The sequence below is a fragment of the Eubalaena glacialis genome, chromosome 17 (assembly GCF_028564815.1).
Source record: "Eubalaena glacialis isolate mEubGla1 chromosome 17, mEubGla1.1.hap2.+ XY, whole genome shotgun sequence".
Lineage (NCBI taxonomy): Eukaryota > Metazoa > Chordata > Mammalia > Artiodactyla > Balaenidae > Eubalaena > Eubalaena glacialis.
Genome location: NC_083732.1, coordinates 5026287 through 5045957, shown reverse-complemented (window position 1 = coordinate 5045957; position 19671 = coordinate 5026287). Strand labels below are relative to the sequence as shown.

Sequence of the window (19671 nt, the reverse complement as noted above, 5' to 3'; positions counted from 1 at the left end):
CAGAGCTCAGGATACCCATCTCAGGAAGGACATACAAGCTTGGTTTGGGTTGTCTTTGTCTAGAACAGGGTTTCTCAACTTTTTTCCATTATCATCTCCTAAGGAGAAATTTTTAATTAAATTAAAAAATTTAAATTAAATACAAAGAAATAAGATTTTGTCAGGTAGGTCTGCGCTCTGGAGGGCCACAAACTATCGTAATACCTAAGATTTTCCCATCTGCCAAGAACCAATGTTCACTCCCTTGGGGGCAACTTGCCCCATTTTGAATTCTTGGTCTAGAAGAAGCTAAACTGAGCAAAGAAGGTATAAAGCCCATTTTGCCCTATGACTCAAAAGAGAAATAAGATGGATGATGATCTATTCTTGGCTTGAATGAGGTTAAGGCTCTGTCAGAATGAAAATAACCAGGCTAAAATTAAGCAGGAAAATATTCTTTCATTCAAATAGCCCTATATATTGCAAAAAAAAGCAATAAATGTCTTTCCCTTTGGAAATTTGGTGGGGCTGAAAGGAAATTACTTTCCTAGGGTCACACCACAGGTTAGGGCAATGGTTTGGAAGTGACTTCAATTTCCCTTCTGTGCATTTAGCCGTTAAATGAAGTTTAAACCCTTACACCAGTATTTCTTAACTCTGGCTGTGTACCGGGCATCTTATATTAACCCGGGTCTCATCCTAAACCACCTAAACATGCATCTCTAGGGGTGAGGCCTCCCTAGGTGGTTGTGACCTGCAGTCTGGGTGGAGAATGGCCCTTGTCCCTTATCATCTTCTGGGAGCTTGATTCTGACCCTGATTTATTCGATCAGAACCCGGATTTTAACAAGCTCTCTGGGTGATCTGCATGCACACTGAACTTGGAGAAGAACTGCGTTAGATTCAATGCTTTTCAACTTCAGCTATTTTAGGATTTAAAGTTCTAGACAGATTGGAATGAAATCTTGGTTTCAACATCACGAGTAGATGGACTGTTGTCCTCCTAATGCTGGGGAAAGGAATTCCCCAACAACTCAGCTGAAGAAAAAGAAGGACCAAGATGGGCAGAGCCAGCAGGGAAGAGCCCAGGCGGGGAGATGGGGGTGCCATGCTGAAGCTGGGGCGGTGGCGGGCCAGATAACGGGGGTGCGGGCTAGTCCTAGTACATCAGCAGCTCAGAATGTGCGTCCTGAGCCTCTGTTTTTCTTGTAACTAAGGGAGAAGGACTCCAGCCTTACAGCTCAGAGGCAGGGAATCCGGAACCTCTTCCTCCGCATCATGGTTCTGGGGCCGGGCCACTACTTAGAGGGCTTAGGAAACTGATTTAATCTTTCAGTTTTAAATCATCTGAGGGGATTCTCTACCTCTTGGGCCATGCCAGCATCACGCCAGCATCAGGCTCAGTGATGCACAAACATGAGAAAACCTTGACTTTCTAAACCACCTGACAGCACTAAAGAAGAACTAAAAATGTCTCGTCTCCATGTGCTAATTTCCAACTCTGTATTAGAGAGTCTGTGTGTGAAGCTACTGGGCATTTGAAGTAAAAAAGCACCTCTATTACCTAAAATGAGAATAATCATACAAGGAGATAACTGTAGTGATATGTCTGTACTCCTGGTTTAAAGCTACCTGATTCAGGGTTACATGTGCTTGTCATTTCTTGAGCTCTTCAGCCCAAATAGCGTGGCGGGTGTACATTTCCTAGTTCCTCTTTTTGTACCTTCAGTGGAAACATATGGTGACATGTTCTCTGTTTGATGTTTCTATGTGCGCGTGTGTGTGTACATGTGTGCGTGTACACGCATGCACTACTGTCCTGGGAGGACAGAGAGGAACTACTAGGTAAGCGAGTGACCCACTGGGATCCCAACCTGAGCCAGTAACACAGCGGCTTCTGGTGAAATCCCAGGCATCTAGTACCAGTGAAAGTTCTAGGCACAGAAGAGATATTAAAAATGATGCTTCCTGGGCTTCCCTGGTGGCACAGTGGTTGAGAATCCGCCTGCCAAGGCAGGGAACACGGGTTCGAGCCTTGGTCCGGGAAGATCCCACATGCCACGGAGCAACTAAGCCCGTGCGCCGCAACTACTGAGCCTGCGCTCTAGAGCCCGCGAGCTACCACTACTGCGTCGACGTGCCACAACTACTGAAGCCTGCGCGCCTAGAGCCCATGCTCCACAACAAGAGAAGCCACCGCAATGAGAAGTCCGCGCACCGCAACGAAGAGTAGCCCCCGCTCGCCGCAACTAGAGAAAGCCCGCACGCAGCAACAAAGACCCAACACAGCCAAAAATAAATAAATAAATAAATAAAATTTTTTAAAAATGATGCTTTCTGAGTTAGAGGCCAACCTCATCTTGTCAGGTGCGAAATAAGCCGTCCCCCAGCCTCATGACCATCCTCCAGGGAGGCCTTTCAAATGTGCTGTGAGAAGGAAAGGCGTGACCATCGGGCGCCCGCCAATCAGCTTCCCAGCCAAGGACCTGAAGGGCTGGAAACACACGTGTGACCACAGAGGACACTCTGACCCCAAATACTGGGGATCCTGCCTCTCCCACTGCTGGTGTGAAGGCGACGCGCCAACCCTCCCACAGACGCGCCCTCAGGGGCCCACAGGCACTGCCTCCTCCAAGGGGAAGAGACCCAGCCTCACCGGTTGGTGGGTGCACGGCATCCGTCCCCGGCATCTGAGATCCCCGGCATCTGAGACCCCCAGCTGGTGGGGCACCTCGGAGGATCACCACGGACACTCCCTCTCTATGGCAGTGTTGCCAGTGTGTGTATTTTCCAGGACGTCAGTATCCACACACGTGATTTTACACCCACCCACAGGCATACACGCCACGCAGATACATACAAACTTCTGGGACGTTTTCAGAACCCAACATTTCATAAAGCTTTATCCTTCTGCTTCCTCTGCCTATTATTTTCTACCCAACCCCCCGACACGCACACTTACATATGCACACACTTATGATGGGCAGGGTGGCGACAGAACGCAAAATGCTTTGCAGATGAATGTTTCCTGGGGTATGAGGTCAGAAACGTTAAATCAGAACAAAGTTTCCAGAAGCATCCGAGGTGAGCATACTCCTTTATATTCCCTCTCCAATATCCACGTTTAAGTAGAAAGTCTGTGTTCCCGTTCCCCAGATGAGGAGGAGACCCTGGGAGCGGCCTTCGCAGACATCTACATGCACCCCTGCCCGCACTGCCCTGAGGAAGGCAACCCAGGACCCTCCTCTCTGGTCATCAAATACATTTACTGAGAAGGGAGTTGCCAGGGACCATCTGGGGCTCGCAGGATGGCGATGCTTGGGGCAGGAAATACCTAACACCAACGCCTGTTGGGTATATACAAGACAGACTTACTTTATGTGGAATACAATGCTGGAGAAGAAATCTCAATCAAGTTTTACAGACCAAGGCAGACTCAAATAATCCTCCTTGCAAGTGACATTCCCTGCTAGCAATGGCGACAGAGGTCACACATCTTTTTCTGTTTTTCCCAGAAACCCAATCAATGCTGTGACCCCGGCATCCCACCCAGCCTGCCCCAGCCTCCAGCAGGCTCCCTCCGTCCGGGGCTGAGGCTCTGAGCCACAAGCCTGTTCCCACGCATGCGATCAGTGCACGGACCGCGCAGGGGTCACCAAGGACCATGAAGGATGCTCTGGACACACAACAGAGTGTTTGCATGGATGACCTTGCCGTGTGAGTCTTGCTTTAGGGTTCTGTGTTCACCCGAATTCCTACCGCTGTTCTGAGAAATGGGCAAGTAACAGGCTATCTTGCTTAGTGAGTGATTTTTAAAATTTTAATGAAAAGAACCCACATATGAGTCAGACGATGGAGGGAATAAAGGAATAAAGGAACCTAATTGAGGGACTCGATGTGATCTCTCAAGCAAAGCTAAAATCTCCCCCAGGAAATTCCAGCCTGAATGAGAAACTGGAACCGAAAACCCAATCTGTCTTAGAATTGGCCGGTTGGAAAACATTTGTCACTTAGACAAGCAGTGAGAGAGATTGAACAAGAAACCTGCCAGAAAGCAGGAAAGACTAAATTTTGGGTTTCCTGTGGCTATACCTGTTCCATTAGGTATTGTTTGCCTCACTCTCTAGATACGTATTTCCTTCCTACACTTGGGGAAAGTAGAATTCAAATAATTAATTACTTTCAAAAGCCTTAGGAAGCTTACAAAATAATAATAATGCTAATATTAATAAGTTGGAACCAAACAAATGGGTTAAACCTACAGTCTCTCTGATGGGGTCTCAAGCCTCTCTGAAGGGTCCTCTCTATCACCCCTGGGGTCAATCCCAAACTGACCTAAGAAGACCATTTAATTACAACACAAAAATAAAATGTAAAAAAAAAACAGGGAGTTTAAAGTAAGAACACACCTCCTCGGTACTCCTAATATGATAGCATTTGTTTTGCAGTACTTGGTAGTTTCTATAGATGTACTTTTCTATCTATTAATATTCATTGATCCTCCATACTGGATCTCTACACTCTTTAATCCATAATTTGGATAGAGGAAGGGATGGCATAGAGCTCATTCCTTGCTATGTTTGGAGGTCAAATTTCCTAGTATGTTTTAGCTTTACTGGGTTATTAAAATATTCTTCTTTATTCCTCTTTTCCAAGCAAAACTTCTAAGAAATAGTGGAGTTTATTGCTTTGATGATGATGATGGTGGTGATGATGATGGTGATACTGATGATGGTGGTGATGGTGGTGATGATAAGGATGATGGTAATGATGATGAGGAGGATGATGACAGCTACCATGTACTGGCTGCTTACCCTGCCCAGGCATCTTGCCAGGCATTTATAGTCCCTAAAACAAGCCTATGAAAGTAGCCAATATTCATAGTAAAGATGAGAAAGCTGAGTCTTGGAGAAGTAAAAATTTTTCCTAGATAGACTTGGATTTGAATCCAAATCTGGCTGGTCCCACCTCCTGTGCTCTTAACTATTTATCTATACTAGCTTCTTCCTTTAAAAAGAGCCACAAACAGTAGAATGTTTGCAAGCTGACATCAGGAAAAAGGAGGGAAAGGAGAAATAATAACTAGATCATTTAAAAAGTGGCCATGTTAAAGTCTGCAATCTGTAATACCTTCATAGCTGAAAGATGAGGGCAGAGCTTGACACGTACAAACTTAGGGCTGGTGAAGTTTTTGTGACAGATCAAAATTCAATCAATCCAAAAGCATGCAAGGCCCCATAGAGTCTCAGGGAGGCATGAGTTCCACATAGAAAACTGCACTGAATAACCATATTTAAACCAGCAAGTTTCCATGAAAGAGATTTACCTTCATTAGCAGCAAAGGAAGAACCATTTGTCAACTAATTCTCACAGACTTTCTCTTGCAAAAACTTATTGGACCAGTTCACATCCATTAGGATGGCTATTATAGAAACAAACAAACAAACAAAACAAAAAAGCAAAAAACCAGAAAATAAACAGTGTTGTTGAGGAAGTGGAGAAATTAGCACCCTTGTGCACTGCTGGTGGGAATGTAAAATGGCGCAGCCACTGTGGAAACCAGAATGAGGGTTCCTCAAAAAATTCAACATCGGATTACCATGTGACCCACCAATTCCACCACTGGGTATATACCCCAAACAACTGAAAGTAGACACTTGTACAATATCTAACTGATATTTGTACACCCCTGTTCATAGGAGCATTATTCACAATAGCAGAAAGTGGAAACAACTCAAGTGTCCATCAATGGATGAATAAAAAAAACAAAATGTGGTCTATGCGAGCAATGGCACATTATTCAGCCATAAAAAGGAATGGAATTCTAACACAGGCTACAACATCGATGAACTTTAAGGACAATATGCTAAGAGAAATAAGCCAGTCGCAAAAGGGCAAATACTGTATGATTCCACTCATACGAGGTACTTAGAGTATCAGATTCACAGAGACAGACAGTAGCATGGTGGTTGCCAAGGGCTGGTGGGAGGGAGGATGGGGAGTTAATGGGTACACAGTGTCAGTTCTGCAAGATGAAAAGGGTTCTGGAGATGCTGGTGGTGATGACCGCACAACAAGATGAATGTACTTCATGCCACCGAACTGGGCACTTAAAAATGGATGAAATGTATGTTATGTGTATTTTATCACAATTGAAAAATAAAACTGGGAGCTTCCAGCTGTAGGGAAGCAGGAGCAGAGCTGGTAAAGGCTGTTGGCCACAGGGACAGCGGGCAATGCCCATCACCCACCCCTGCGCAGTGTGCTGACGACCAAGGAAACGCTTCGGCAGCTTGTGGTGGCACCCTGGATGGGGACGCCCATGCACACCTGGGGGACCGAACCACACTAGGCAGCGGTCAAGGCTCCTCCCGCATCACTTCCGCCCCGGGCCACTCCTCAGTCTACCCTCAAATAAACCCGGCCTTGACGTGAACACACAATTAGGGATTAGAAGGAAGTAGGCCAATGATGCCTCAGAAGACAGCTGGACAGTTGTGACTGTGGATCAGAGACTTACAATGAGTCATCTTGGATTTTATACAAAACGGGGGCAAGTTTCTTCTCAAAATCTCAAGTTTTCCACTCTGCAAAGTGGCGATAAGAATAGCATCAACCTGGTAGAGTCCAGATGAGACTGAAAAGGAGAATGCAAGGCTGCTCAGTGCATGATGGAGATGAATGATCATTATGACTAATATTAATACCACTACTATTCATAACAAGAAGACCCACATCCAGACCTGGTTCATCATGGTGAACTGACAGAAGGGCTGCTCTCTTAGAGCCGAGGGGCTGTAGGTGGGAGGCTGCCCACAGGTGCCCGAATGCAGCCTCAGGCACACTGCTTCCCCTCTGCTGAGTGGCTGTCGCCACCCTTAGGAGAAGCTGGATCCAGACTCTGCATCCACTGACAGGGCTCCCTGATACTGGCTGCCTGAGGTTGTAAAGGGATGCCCTGTCGGGGATCATCCCCCGCCAGTCAGGGAAGGTACTCCCCACTCTGTACCCTCAGGACAGGGCAGTCAAGAACCTACACTAAGATTAGAAATCTCCTTTGCTTACTCTCCCCTCTTCTGCATCAATTTCACTGCTACTACTGTCATCTAGATGACCTACCCCTGGATCTCCCTGGTGGTCCAGTGGCTAAGACTAAGTGCTCCCAATGAAGGGGTCCTGGGTATGATCCCTGGTCAGGGAACTAGACCCCGCATGCATGCTGCAACTAAGAGTTCGCATGCTGCAACTAAAGATCTGTGTGCCGCAACAAAGACCCGGTGCAGCCAAATAAATAAATAAATAAATATTCAGATGACCCACCCCTGATCTGCAGCTAACGAACCATGCTTATCACCCTGGAAGAAGAAGAAGGAAGCAGAACGTTCTCAACTTATGCCAGGGATGGAGAAACAAGAGGAAAGCCATTGGCACTTCTGTCCAGTCTTTTGCAGGAGAGAGGATGTGTGATGGCCAGATCAGTGCTGCTTCTCAGGAGGAATGTGGCCTGACCGGGCACCCCCCACACACCTCCAGCTGAGGAACAAGTCACTGGGCACAAACATGCAATTCTGCTCGGTGAAAACAAGCTGCGACTGTCAAGTGACTCAGAAACATTCCTACTCTGATCTCTTATCTGGCTACTAGGGCCTAAGGACATACATGCAGAAAGTAAAGTTTTGTCCTCAGAAATGTTTTGTATTGTTACTTACATTAGTGAAAAAGTAGAGATTCTCCAAATGTTCATCTACCAGGGAATGGTAAGGAAATCACGATACAGTCACAGGAATAGAATATTATATTGTAATAGGTACACACATGTTTATGGAGAGTTTTCAATAAAATGAAAAACTGTAACTCAGTTCAATACGTACAAAACAGCACATACGGTACAAACCTAACGTGTAATGAAAAGAATAATTAGAAAGGATGGATAATGATGAACTAATAACAAAAAATGGGTAAAAAGCTTAAAGAAACAGTTCCCAGAAAAATAAACTGCAAACAAAGAAGAAATATAGGAAAAGATGCATGACCTCATCTATATTAAATAAACACAAATTACAGCAAGGAAATACGGAAGTTTGACCTATCAGACTGGATTAGAGAGAGTTAAGACTTATGTTTTAGGGGCTTCCTTGGTGACACAGTGGTTAAGAATCCGCCTGCCAATGCAGGGGACACAGGTTCGAGCCCTGGTCTGGGAAGATCTCACATGCTGTGGAACAACTAAGCCTGTGCGCCACAACTACTGAGCCTGCTCTCTAGAGCCCGCGAGCCACAACTACTGAAGCCCACGTGCCACAATTACTGAGCCTGCGCTCTAGAGCCCACGAGCCACAACTACTGAAGCCCGTGCACCACAACTACTGAGCCTGAGCTCTAGAGCCCGTGTGCCACAACTCCTGAAGCCTGTGCACCACAACTCCTGAGCCTGCGCTCTAGAGCCCGCGAGCCACAACTACTGAAGCCCGCGCGCCTAGAGCCCGTGCTCTGCAACAAGAGAAGCCACCGCAGTGAGAAGCCCGCGCACCGCAATGAAGAGTAACCCCCGCTCACCACAACTAGAGAAAGCCCGCGTGCAGCAATGAAGACCCAACACAGCCAAAACTAAATAAATAAAATTAAAAAAAAAAAAAAGAGGTCTTAGAGCAGCACTCCGGCTGCTGTGTGACAGACGGGCTCTGGAAGAAGCAGAGCTGAAGCTCAAGGCTAGTTAGGCAGCTACAAGGTCATTCATCCTGAGTGTTCGACTTGGGTCAGAGTGACAGCGGGGAAGGAGTTGGGGCCTCTCAGCTCGCGCCCCGCTTCCAAGCCCAGGCCCCGCAGTGAAGTCCCTGGCCCCCCGGGACATGTCCAGCTGGGTGTCCCACACTTCAATCCCCACAGCAAAACCGACCCCCGCGCCCCCCAATCCCGGCGCCCACGGGGCCAGGCGCTCGGCTGCCCATCCAGACACCGGGCGTCGCCCTCGCTTTCCGCTCCTGCACACCTGGGATGGGCGGGGCTCCGTTCGGCCCACCCCCCTCCCGGGACCCCGGGCTCCAGTCCCGCTCCCTCCGCAGCACGGCTGTGCCCGGGGCAGCGCAGGGCGTGCGGATCTCGGCGCATCGCCTTCCTGCTTAGACGTTCACGGGCCCCCGTCACGCCCAGGATCAGGAGCAACCCGCCCGCGTTCGCGGCTGGGCTCCCACACCCGCCTCCTGGGCAACGCGGGGCAGCCTCCGGGTGGGAGGTTCAGTCCTCCCCGGACTCAGCCTCTTCAGGTTTCGGGCTCCCGGGCCAAAGTGCTCTTTGGTTTGGGGGCACGGGGGTGGGGAGGAGGCCGGGGTGCTGAGAAATCTAACTCTGATGGAAAAGCTCCAGGATGGTTCCTGCCCACGTCAGGGTGTTCCCTTTAAAGACGAGCTTGGATGCAGCACAGACAACGCCCCTGCCCCCTCCTTCCACCTTTCGGGGTCTCAGGTTTACAAAACACAGCAGACCAAACCAAAGTTAGCAACAACAGAGTATCTTCGGAGCAGAGCACCTGTGGTTTCTACAGCGAGCACGGGGTCGGGGGGTCGGGGGGTCGGGGGTGGGGGGAGGTCAGAGCCCAGTGGGGAGGCCCAAGGTCACGTGACAGTAAATGCAAACAGCACCCACGGATTCCTCAAAGGTAAAGTAAAAGTATAACTCCCGAGAGACCATCTGCTGAGTGTAATCATTTTTCGCTTTTCTCCAATACGTACATCTCTTCGGTTACCGCTTTTCTCCAATACGTACATCTCTTCGGTTACCTACAAATCACTTAACTGCTCCTCCCGCGGAACCCAGGGGCTGGCAATGCTCCCGGCTTTCCTTAACGTCCGTGTCTAGCTCTCAGGGTCCCTGCTCCCACCCCGTTACCCCTCTCCTGTGCCCTTACGCACCAAGTTCCCTCAGCCAGAGCCGCCTCCCCACATCCGCCCCTGCCCAGCCTCGCAGGGCTAACGCTGTCTCCCAGGCTCCCCGCCCAGGAGGGCTACCCTCCCGCCGTTCCCGCCCCGCTGGGGCTCCACGCTGCTCCTCGGGCCCTGAAGGCAGCCCGCAGCGCGGCCCGCTCAGCCCTGCTACTCCCCCTCCTCCTGCACCAAGCCATAAGCTCCCTGAGGCGGGACGTGTCTTGCTCATCCCATCCCTGGCGCACGCCTGGCTGTGCGCAGCACACGCTGTGGTGAAAAGGGGGGGGGGTACCGAGAGGGTGATGGGTAACCCACGGGGGGTGCGAGCGACGTGCTTAAGACAAAGAGCAACTGAATTGACTCTGCAGCCCCCCTCCAGTGCGTTCACGGCCACGTTTAAAAATGAGCTAATGAGCCCTGCCCGCTCCTAAACTACTTCGATTTGATTCTAGCCTTGCAGGCTTCCAAGATGAGTATTTGAAGAGGAAATTATTTTGTGACTTATAGTCATGCTGACCAGAAATTGCCACGCCTGGATAAAATCATTCCCAGGTAAGAGGCAGAGCTGGCACGTAGACCAGAAGTCCCACCACCTCCCCCTGGACATGAGCTGAAAGCTTCCTATTGGTGCGAGAAAGGTTTCCAGTCAAAATTAAAGCAAGAATAACTTCTTCTGCCTTTTCTGCTATGTTAAACAACCAGTCGTGGTTCTTCTGCTTAAATATGCCAGACACCCCAACCGCCTAACAGAAAAAAAAAAATGTTCCTGTTTTACGCTATTTTATTTTTTAATTAATTAATTAATTTTTGGCTGCGTTGTGTCCTCGTTGCTGCGCGTGGGCTTTCTCTAGTTGTGGCGAGCGGGGGCTACTCTTCCTTGCGGTGCGCAGGCTTCTCATCGCGGTGGTTTCTCTTGTTGTGGAGCACGGGCTTTAGGCGTGCGGGCTTCAGTAGTTGTGGCTCGCGGGCTCAGTAGTTGTGGCTCAAGGGCTCTAGAGCACAGGTTCAGTAGTTGTGGCACACGGGCTTAGTTGCTCCACGGCATGTGGGATCTTCCAGGACCAGGCCTCGAACCCGTGTCCCCTGCATTGGCAGGCAGATTCTTAACCACTGTGCCACCAGGGAAGCCCTTTACGCTATTTTAAAATGACAGCTTCCTATTCTTCCAACTTTTTCAGAAGGAAGCTGCGTATGATCAATTTTGCAATGCTGACAGTAACTCTACTTTCATTTGTCCATCTTGTAAGTTTTCATGGCTGAAGTTTAAGTCTCAGACATAAAATTCATTGTTCAGAAAAGATAACAGAGGATTTACGTGCCTGTCACCTGGGTACTACATTCATATGATGCATTCATATTCCTTTATTTAGAGCAATGTCAAAATCTTATATCAGCATCCTCTGAATATACTCAGAAGTATTCATTTTAACTTTTGGGTGATAATTGACACAGATATTCTAAGTAGGAGGAGATTTTCTTAGTCGTAGAACATCAGAGCCGAGGCAACAGGAAAGCTGACTGGTGACCCCCTCTCACAGAGGAGGACCCCAGGGCCAAAGTGATGATTCTCCCCAGGCTGGAGCAGGTTTTCCAACTCTCAGCTCAATGCTTTCTCCACCATTAACATCATCAATAGCTCCATTCACAAAATGACACTGATACTTCTCATATTGTGTAGAGAGAACCACTGTGTCTATAAGACAGTTTACATTGTGAATGGCTTCCAAGCAGTGGTTCCTCAATGACACACAGTGAGGGACCACTGTGTCCTGATGGCCGTGTGACGCCTCAGCAGGGCGGACCCGGCTCAGACGATTTTGTGGAATTAACTGTCTCTGCAGTGCTGGCCGCTTCCCCTGGAGGAGGGTCTTGTGGTTGAAAGAAGAGCCGAGAACGTGGGGCCTCCCTAGAATTCCCGTGTAAAGAGGGGAGATCAAATATGAGGTGGAGAGGGGACCCAGCCTCCCGGATGAAACGCAAACCAAGTCTGTCACCTGAGGTTCCACATGCCACTGAACCTGATCCGGTGTTTCGATGTGATTCTTCCTCCAGCTTAGCTAGATTAAATGTGATGACACTATTAATTAGGGGTTAATACCAATAAAGGTTTTGAAAATAACGTAGTTGCTTCATTATGATATTATTTGTGGGTGGGGGAGGTATGGAGGGGAGCCTTGAGCTGGACAATGAGATCCTAACTTATCTTTTAGATTCTTTACAAAGAGACAGAATGAAGAGACCCACTCATTGGCAAGTACTCCAGAAACTTCCCCACAACAGCCCCCTCCAGACACTTCAGACCCCGTTTACCACCAACAGACTGGTGGGTTCCAACTTAGAGTTATTACAAGGGATCCCCAGTCTATATGCTGTTTTCTTGGTCAGTAGATACCGTAATGAGGGCGGACTCAGAAGCTCTGATGTCAAAGGCCTTTGTACTAAACTGGCTGAGAATCACATGATGGTAGACTGAGGTATCCTACCTGCCTTGCTTTCCCAATTTCCAACTTAAATGTGGCTTAAACTTTAACACTAGGGGGCAAACTGTATCTTGAGCATGATCACTTTGTGATAGAAAAATCTACATCTTGGTAATAGAGATGTTTTGGGAAAAAAAAATGCTAAAGATATTATTAATTCTGATAATCAAAATCCATAAAAGGGGGAAATGCATAGCAGCGTAGTGTCAGGTGCAAAATCATCACAGGGGCAACTCGGCTCACGGAATGACAGTGGGATGCAGAGGAAAGAGCAGTTATTTACAGTCAGAGGAACCAGGATGGAGCCCAGCAATTCTACCCACTTGTCTGTAATCTTGGGCAAGTCCAAGGTAAAATGTATTAAAATGTATCCTCATCTGTAAAATGTATTAAATAACAACATAAATGCTTTCAAGGTTGTTGGGCTCAAATTTAATGATGGAAGCAGAAGTGTTTTATTATCTAGAAAGAGTTAAAGAAATGTTACTTGCTGCCATGATTATAACAACAACTTTGATTCTCCCGTTTTTATTACAGTTTTACTCACACCTAACTGTCCATTTCGTTTTTGGTACTTTTTATACGTCAGGGATGTTGCCTCCAGAGACCAAGAAATGCTTTGATTCCCTGGCCTGAATTACAACATGATTTATCTGACTTCCATATTGCAACTGTGAATTTTCCACTTCTTTTTCCTCTCCGTTTGACAAGTCTACGATTCCATTTCTGCCTTTTCTGAAGGGAATTCCCACAGATTTCACCCCCTCCTCTTTTCAAGTTCATTTTTCTTCTCTCACATGAGGCAAGTGCTGGAAGGGAATTAGGCAAAGTCTCTCTGCTCTGAAGTTATCAAACTTTCTTTGCAAAGGGGTCATTTCCTTACTTCAGCGCAAAAAGGCCAAGATGGCTTCATTTAATACAAGAAGGAAAGCACTGGATAGAGCTGATTTAGTTGGGATTTCTTAATCTCCATTAAGTGGAGAGGAAGGCGGGTGTGGCCTGAGACATGGCTTGGGGGGTGTGGATTATACTGGGGCTCTGAAGAGCCTTTCAGAACTCATCCTGAGACAGGAAGTGATGAAATCAGCTCTCACATGAACGATCACGTGCCCTCACCTCCTTCCTGTCTCGATGGGCCCTCAGGGAGAACAGGGAGGGGAAAGGAGCATGGGGAAGTAGGTGGTGGGGAGAGGGAAGAAGAGGCCAGAGGAGAGTCTGGGAAAAGTCCCAGCGCTGACCCTCACATACCCCTCCCCCCTCCCATCTCCCCCGTTTCCTTATTCTTCTGGAGCTGGGAGTCAGTCAACTGGTTTATTTCTACTCTCAGTCTTCCACTGCGAAAACCTGCTGAATTTAACTACAGTTTCTTGTGCACACTCAGTTTCCCAAATCTCTGATGCTATTGACAATGCAAATGGAAAAAGGGAAGTGTAAACGTATTTTGCAGGCTACTAACTGTTAGAGTTCAAACACCACATGGACTCACCAATTCTTCTGCTTTACCCTACTTCCACTCTAAATAGTCAAGTGGAGAAAAGGGGTAGGAAAGGCTGGATTATTAGGTAGCCGGGTGTCCTGTATCACCTTTTTTTTTTTTTTTTTTTTGCCGCACCACGCATGTGGAATCTTAGTTCCCCCACCAGGGATGGAACCCACGCCCCCTGCATTGGAAGCACGGAGACTTAACCACTGGACCGTCAGGGAAGTCCCTGTCCTGTATCACCTTGGGCCAGCTTTATTCATATTTACTATTCTTGACTTATTCACTATGGGAAAGCTACAATGTTAATTACTGGCACATGATGGAGAGGAAAAGGAGAAAAAATTCAGAGATGACTTTCTTTGTATAGAGATTATTTCAGAAAGGCACATGAAGACAGAGGGGTGTTGGTTACTGCCAGTCATAAAGGGAACAGGCGGTATCCCAGCGGGATGGGGCAGCGGGCATGGTTAACGGGGAGCAGGTGTGTGTGGTATATGATCTCAGACTGAGACTGAGGCGCACAGGTCCCACCCTCGTTGCCAAGGTGCAGGCCCCTCCAATATTATAATAAGAAAAGCCACAAGCAGATGAAACAGATGATAAATAAGGGGCGGCAGGTCTCACGCGCTCCCCCTTGAGGGAAGGGCTGGGGAAGAGTCTGGGCAAGGTTTGCACCGTGAACAAAGATGGACTCGAAAGGACACAGATTCCGCTGTAAACACCATGAGTTTCGTGCTGACCCCACCTGCTAGGGCCTTTCTGAGTGCAGCTGCCTCTCCACAGACACTCAACACTCCTGCACTTAGAACTAGATGTTGTACCCAGCGGTCACTGCTGGGAAAGCCAGCCTGAGACAGGTAAGCAAGAGCACCATCCCGTGAGCTGGCTTTGGTACTCTGGCTTGGATGGTGACCAGTGGCAGTGGCCTTGATTGCACCCGGCCCCTCCTGGAACCTACAACCTGAAAGTCATGGTCAGTGCCAGGCTCTGTGATAACTGACTTTGCGAGTTACAAAGGTTTAGAAAGCAACCTTTCCCCCCACCTCATTTCTGTTAGAAAAAGTTAACCTTTGTAGTAATAGGAGTAATTTAAAAGTTAAAGACTAGAGACGGAGGCCTTGACTTGGACCTTAAAACCTCTGAAGATGTCAAGATTTTATGAGATAAGCTACACAAAATCAAATACAAAATGCCCACATGACAAGATGAAGTCCTACTCAGGTGTAGTCCACGCCCCGACATGCTAATTTCCACCCTACAGAACGGTAGGCACAGATCAGACCCTTAGGACTGGGGCGGGGGTGACCACTCAGGCCTCCAGGCCACGTGCCTCTCTCCTCCACATCCCTGTCAGCCCCTTTCCCTTTCAGGAGCCTTTACAACCCCCTCTCAATGCCCTCATCCAACAGGGTGAGCGGAGGGCCTCGTTCATCGGTGCCAAGAGGGACCCAAGCTTTGACTTTAACCCTCGACACATCTCCTTGAAGCAGCAATGACCACGCGCCTCGGACAAGCGAATACACCGACCCAAGGAGGCAAAGGCCCTCCTGACAGTGGCTACCGAGTGACCGAGCCTCGGCACCAGCTCCAGTCGAGGACACTGGGCTCTGGCTCTGCCCCTGACACTCTGCTGCACAGTATGTGTTCTGGGTCTTCCTCAAAGTGCTTTACCCGTGGACTAACTCATTCCTTCAGCCTCATCTTCCCAAGAAGGCCTTATCAACTTCCCAAGTTTTAAAAGAGGGTCTGAGGAAGAAATGGGCATAAGAAATGAAGACCATAACGACCCCCCTTTCCCAGAACTTCTAGAAACCTCTCATGCTCCTTTGGGCTTTATGGTACGTGGTCCTCCCAGCATGAACCACCCATGACCAATATCAAGAGACAAGCAAATCGCTGAACATGACTGACGGACACAACGAAACCCTGAAAAGTCAGTAGCTGGCAACATGCAAATGTGCATTTCCTTGCGATGCCAGGCACAGGGCTGGGTTTCTGGGTAACTTCCCTCTCCTCTTAAATACACTTCAGAGAACATCATGTGATTCCAAACTAAACAAATTTGCAACTTTTAGGCTAGTACTAGAAATGCTATAAATGAGTATTTCTCAGAATCCTAAAGACACACCCAAAAAGAAGGAGTGAAAGGGGGTAGAGAGGGAAGGAAGACAGTTCCTCTGTTTTCGGGAACACTGAGGACTTAAAAGCATCCGTACTTTAGATCAGTAACTTAAACACCACAGATGCATCACTTAGAAGGTGCTGTGCTTACACCCCGTGGAGTTCTTCTCCAAAATGCATGCAAAGTGATCAGCTCAGTGGTGCTGTTTCTATCTCTCACGCAGAAATGAATACAAGTATAAAGAGACGGACCCGGGTCAGAGACAAGCGCGTCCAAGTCAACACTCGACACGTGCACACACACATTCCAAGGGAAACACCCATCGCCGCCTCCAAAGACACGTCCTTTGGGAGATCTTTTTGTTATCACCACTACTGGGAAACACAACGCAAAGGCCTTCTCCCTGGAAGTACAATTCCGTCCCGAGTCTGAAGCAGGGAGGTTTTGCAAATTTACAGCGTGCCGGTTTTTTCATACTTCACCTGAGCAGAGAAGTCAATCAGCTTTGGAAGCAGCACTTTGCCCCCTTCGTCGCTCTTCAGGAAATCCAGCAAACTGCCTGTTGATAGAGGAAGGGATCGTTAGTGTAGTTCAAACACACAAGAAAAAAATCCAAACAGAATTCAAAAGATCATTCCTACTGGCAGGGCAGGGCGGGGCGAGGGGGACCACGCAAAATGACTGCTTTGTAAATCTGTGTGGTCACAGCGCCTTTTCCTGACGTGGGTCAAACCCAGTCCCCTTTAACCTGTCTCCTTTGACCTGATGTGAAATGTACATGAGCTCCAGGTAAGAAAAGGTGACGGTGGATGCTGCTTTGTCGCTACTGAGCACTTCGTACCTGCCACCACGGTACACGTCCTGCAGCACCTGATCTCCAGAGCTTCTCTGGCACAGAAACCAGCCAGTCGGCCTGCCTGTGTCCACAGCAGCCACTCAGCTGGGCTGCTGCCCTCCGTGTCCAGCACGGATCTCAGCCATGCCCCAGGCGCCCAATGAGTATTTGATGAACCAACTGCGCTTTGGAGGAAAGTGAGACCTTACTTAAAGGGGCGCGTGCCCACAGGCAAAGTCTCCTGCTTCCTGGGGCTTCATCTCTAAAACACGACCTGCTTCTTCTTCTAGAATTTATAGTGCCAACCTGAGGGTAGGCTTGGGCAAGTTCTGTACCTCGTCCGAGTCCCTGTCAAGAGGGCAGGTCCCAGGAGCTCTATCAGAGTCCGCGGGAGGACAGGTTTAAAGCACGTGCCAGGGAGCTGGCAGGTAGTAAGCGCTCAATTAATCCACAACAAACACTGCTATATTTAAAATGGATAACCTACTGTACAAGGTTACAATGGATACAAGGACCTACTGTATAGCACAGGGAACTTTGCTCCATATTATGTAACCACCTAAATGGGAAAAGAATTGGAAAAAGAATAGATACGTGTATATGTACAATATAACTGAATCACTTTGCTGTACACCTGAAACTAACACAACATTGTTAATCAACTATCCTCCAATATAAAATTAAAAGTAAAAAAAAATAAAAAATTAAAAAAAATTCCACAACTCAGAACAGTGGTACTTAGCCCTCAGACTGCTGGGAAGATTGAGTGAGATCCCCCAGGGAAGACGTCAAGAGCAGTCTGACATATAGTAATTGCTCAATACAAGGCAGCCACTGTTATCTGGAGAAACTCATGTTTACATTTATGATTAAGAAATATTATTAGTTAATTAATCCAACAAGTGTCTGCTGAACTGCTGCTTAAATGTCTGATCATGAGCCTGGTTTCTGGGTTGTAGCAACCTAAGCCACAGGCAATAGGGCTTTTTTAAAAACAATGTTCTTTATTGGAAGGACTCTGGGGGACTAATATTCTGAAATATGAACATATATTAAATAAGAAAATGTAATAATCATCTATCTAACCTATATCAGCTATGACATACACTATAATCTCCATTCTGCAGGAGACCATTGTTAATTCTGGATTATGGCTTATGTGTCTTTTCTTCCTTCATTCCTTCCGAAGATTCTTTAGAAATCACTTAGCAGTTTATTAGTATTTCTACTGAACTGAAGGCAGAAGGGTGGTGGTTCCAGATCCTTCATCTGAAGGTGACAACAATGGGAGAAAAGATGGTGGCTTGAACCCTCTTCCTCAGGGATTCTGTGATGACACAGGAATTTGACCTTGACAAGCTTTTAAAATATTTACATTTTGAAGTGACACCCTGAACATTTAGATGACGCTAAAGAGGAAATGGAACTGGTTTTGAAATTTTGAGAACTTACATTTTGAACCCATAACAATAATACTCTTATTTGATATCCATATTTACTTATTTGACAGATACTTCCTGGGGGCTGACTAGGTATGGGGTGCGACTCTTGGAGCTAATGTGTATATGGAGACAAGTGCAGAGAAACTAGGAAGACGATAGATTCATTTTATAACAGGTGACTTCCACTGACGTGGTTTACGAAAAGGCTTCATTTTCCTATACGTGCTGATGCTTTGGTAGGGAGCCTGCTGTTTTACAATTTGAAGTATCTGCGTCTTCTCGGACTGTTTAGGTGTTTTCCTTTTTGAGGGTCCGGCCTCCGCAAGCATGGGTGCCGGTGGGTGGCGCTCACCCTTGGCCATGTACTCGGTGATGATGTAGATGGGCTCCTCCTTGGTGACCACGGCGTACAGCCGCACAAGCTTGTCATGCTGCAGGGTCTTCATGAGGTTGGCCTCTTCCAGGAATGCTTGCACAGACATTGTGCCTGGCTTCAGGGTTTTTACAGCCACTTTGGTACTGTTGTTATAGTAACCTAGGGAGAGAAAAGAAGGGAGGTCGTGATTTATCAAAAACTTCATGCAGGCTTAGAAGAATATTTACTTATAGACAGAAAAAACCTCTATGAACTCTACAGTGTTAACATTATCTAAAACCTGTTTATGTAACATTAGGGGCAGCTGAGTAAAGGGTAGATGGGAATTCTCTGTACTATCTTTACCAAAAAACCCCTAGAATTATTCTGAAATCAAAAGGTTTTTTTATAAAACAATGGTAAAATAAAGCTCCATATATGCACTGCACCATTTTCTCTAATTAATAAAATGTTCTTTATCCAAGACCAAAAAACCACACACCAAAGCTCTATATACTCCTACGTACACACAAACCCTGGCAATGTTCTGGAAGAAAATACACCAAAATACACCGAGGACTGGCTTAATTATGGGTGATTTAAATTTTGTTCACCATACCTTTAACTCTTTACCAAATTTCCTGCAATGAATATGTATTACTTTTATAATCAGAAAAGAAAAAGCTTTGCACTTGAAAAAAATTTACTAACTTTAAAGTACAAACAATACACTAGAGTCAAATAAACATTTCCCAAAGTTTTCAAAGAGAACTCGATTCTGCGTGAACGAAGGGCTCTGGGCTGCACTGTCTGGGGACCATGGCCCGCCCCACCCGCTGTGCCAGGAGATGCAGCGGGAGTGCGGACAGTCCATCAGGGAAGATGCCTGTCTGAGTCGATTAACTGCAGCATTTCCCACACTTGCTTGACCCCGGAACACTTCTTCATGTACCTTTTCACACCCCACAGAACGTACTTTGGGAAATACTGCCTACTTAATCTAGTTCCCCCAAGGCACCACGTTTCTGGGACCTGCCTCAATGATATGCTTACTT

At 47.2% G+C, this 19671-nt stretch overlaps 1 protein-coding gene across 3 annotated transcripts in view; it reads right to left on the bottom strand.

Annotated features, from left to right (window-relative positions):
* LYN (LYN proto-oncogene, Src family tyrosine kinase) overlaps positions 1-19671 on the bottom strand; it is a 109594-nt gene that overhangs the window by 16174 nt on the left and 73749 nt on the right. For all 3 annotated transcript variants that reach the window (XM_061172233.1, XM_061172234.1, XM_061172232.1), the window contains 2 exons: positions 18614-18796; positions 16467-16543 (listed from right to left, as the gene is read on the bottom strand). In XM_061172233.1, the coding sequence (XP_061028216.1) occupies positions 16467-16543; positions 18614-18796 (260 nt within the window). The remainder of the gene's footprint in view (positions 1-16466; positions 16544-18613; positions 18797-19671) is intronic.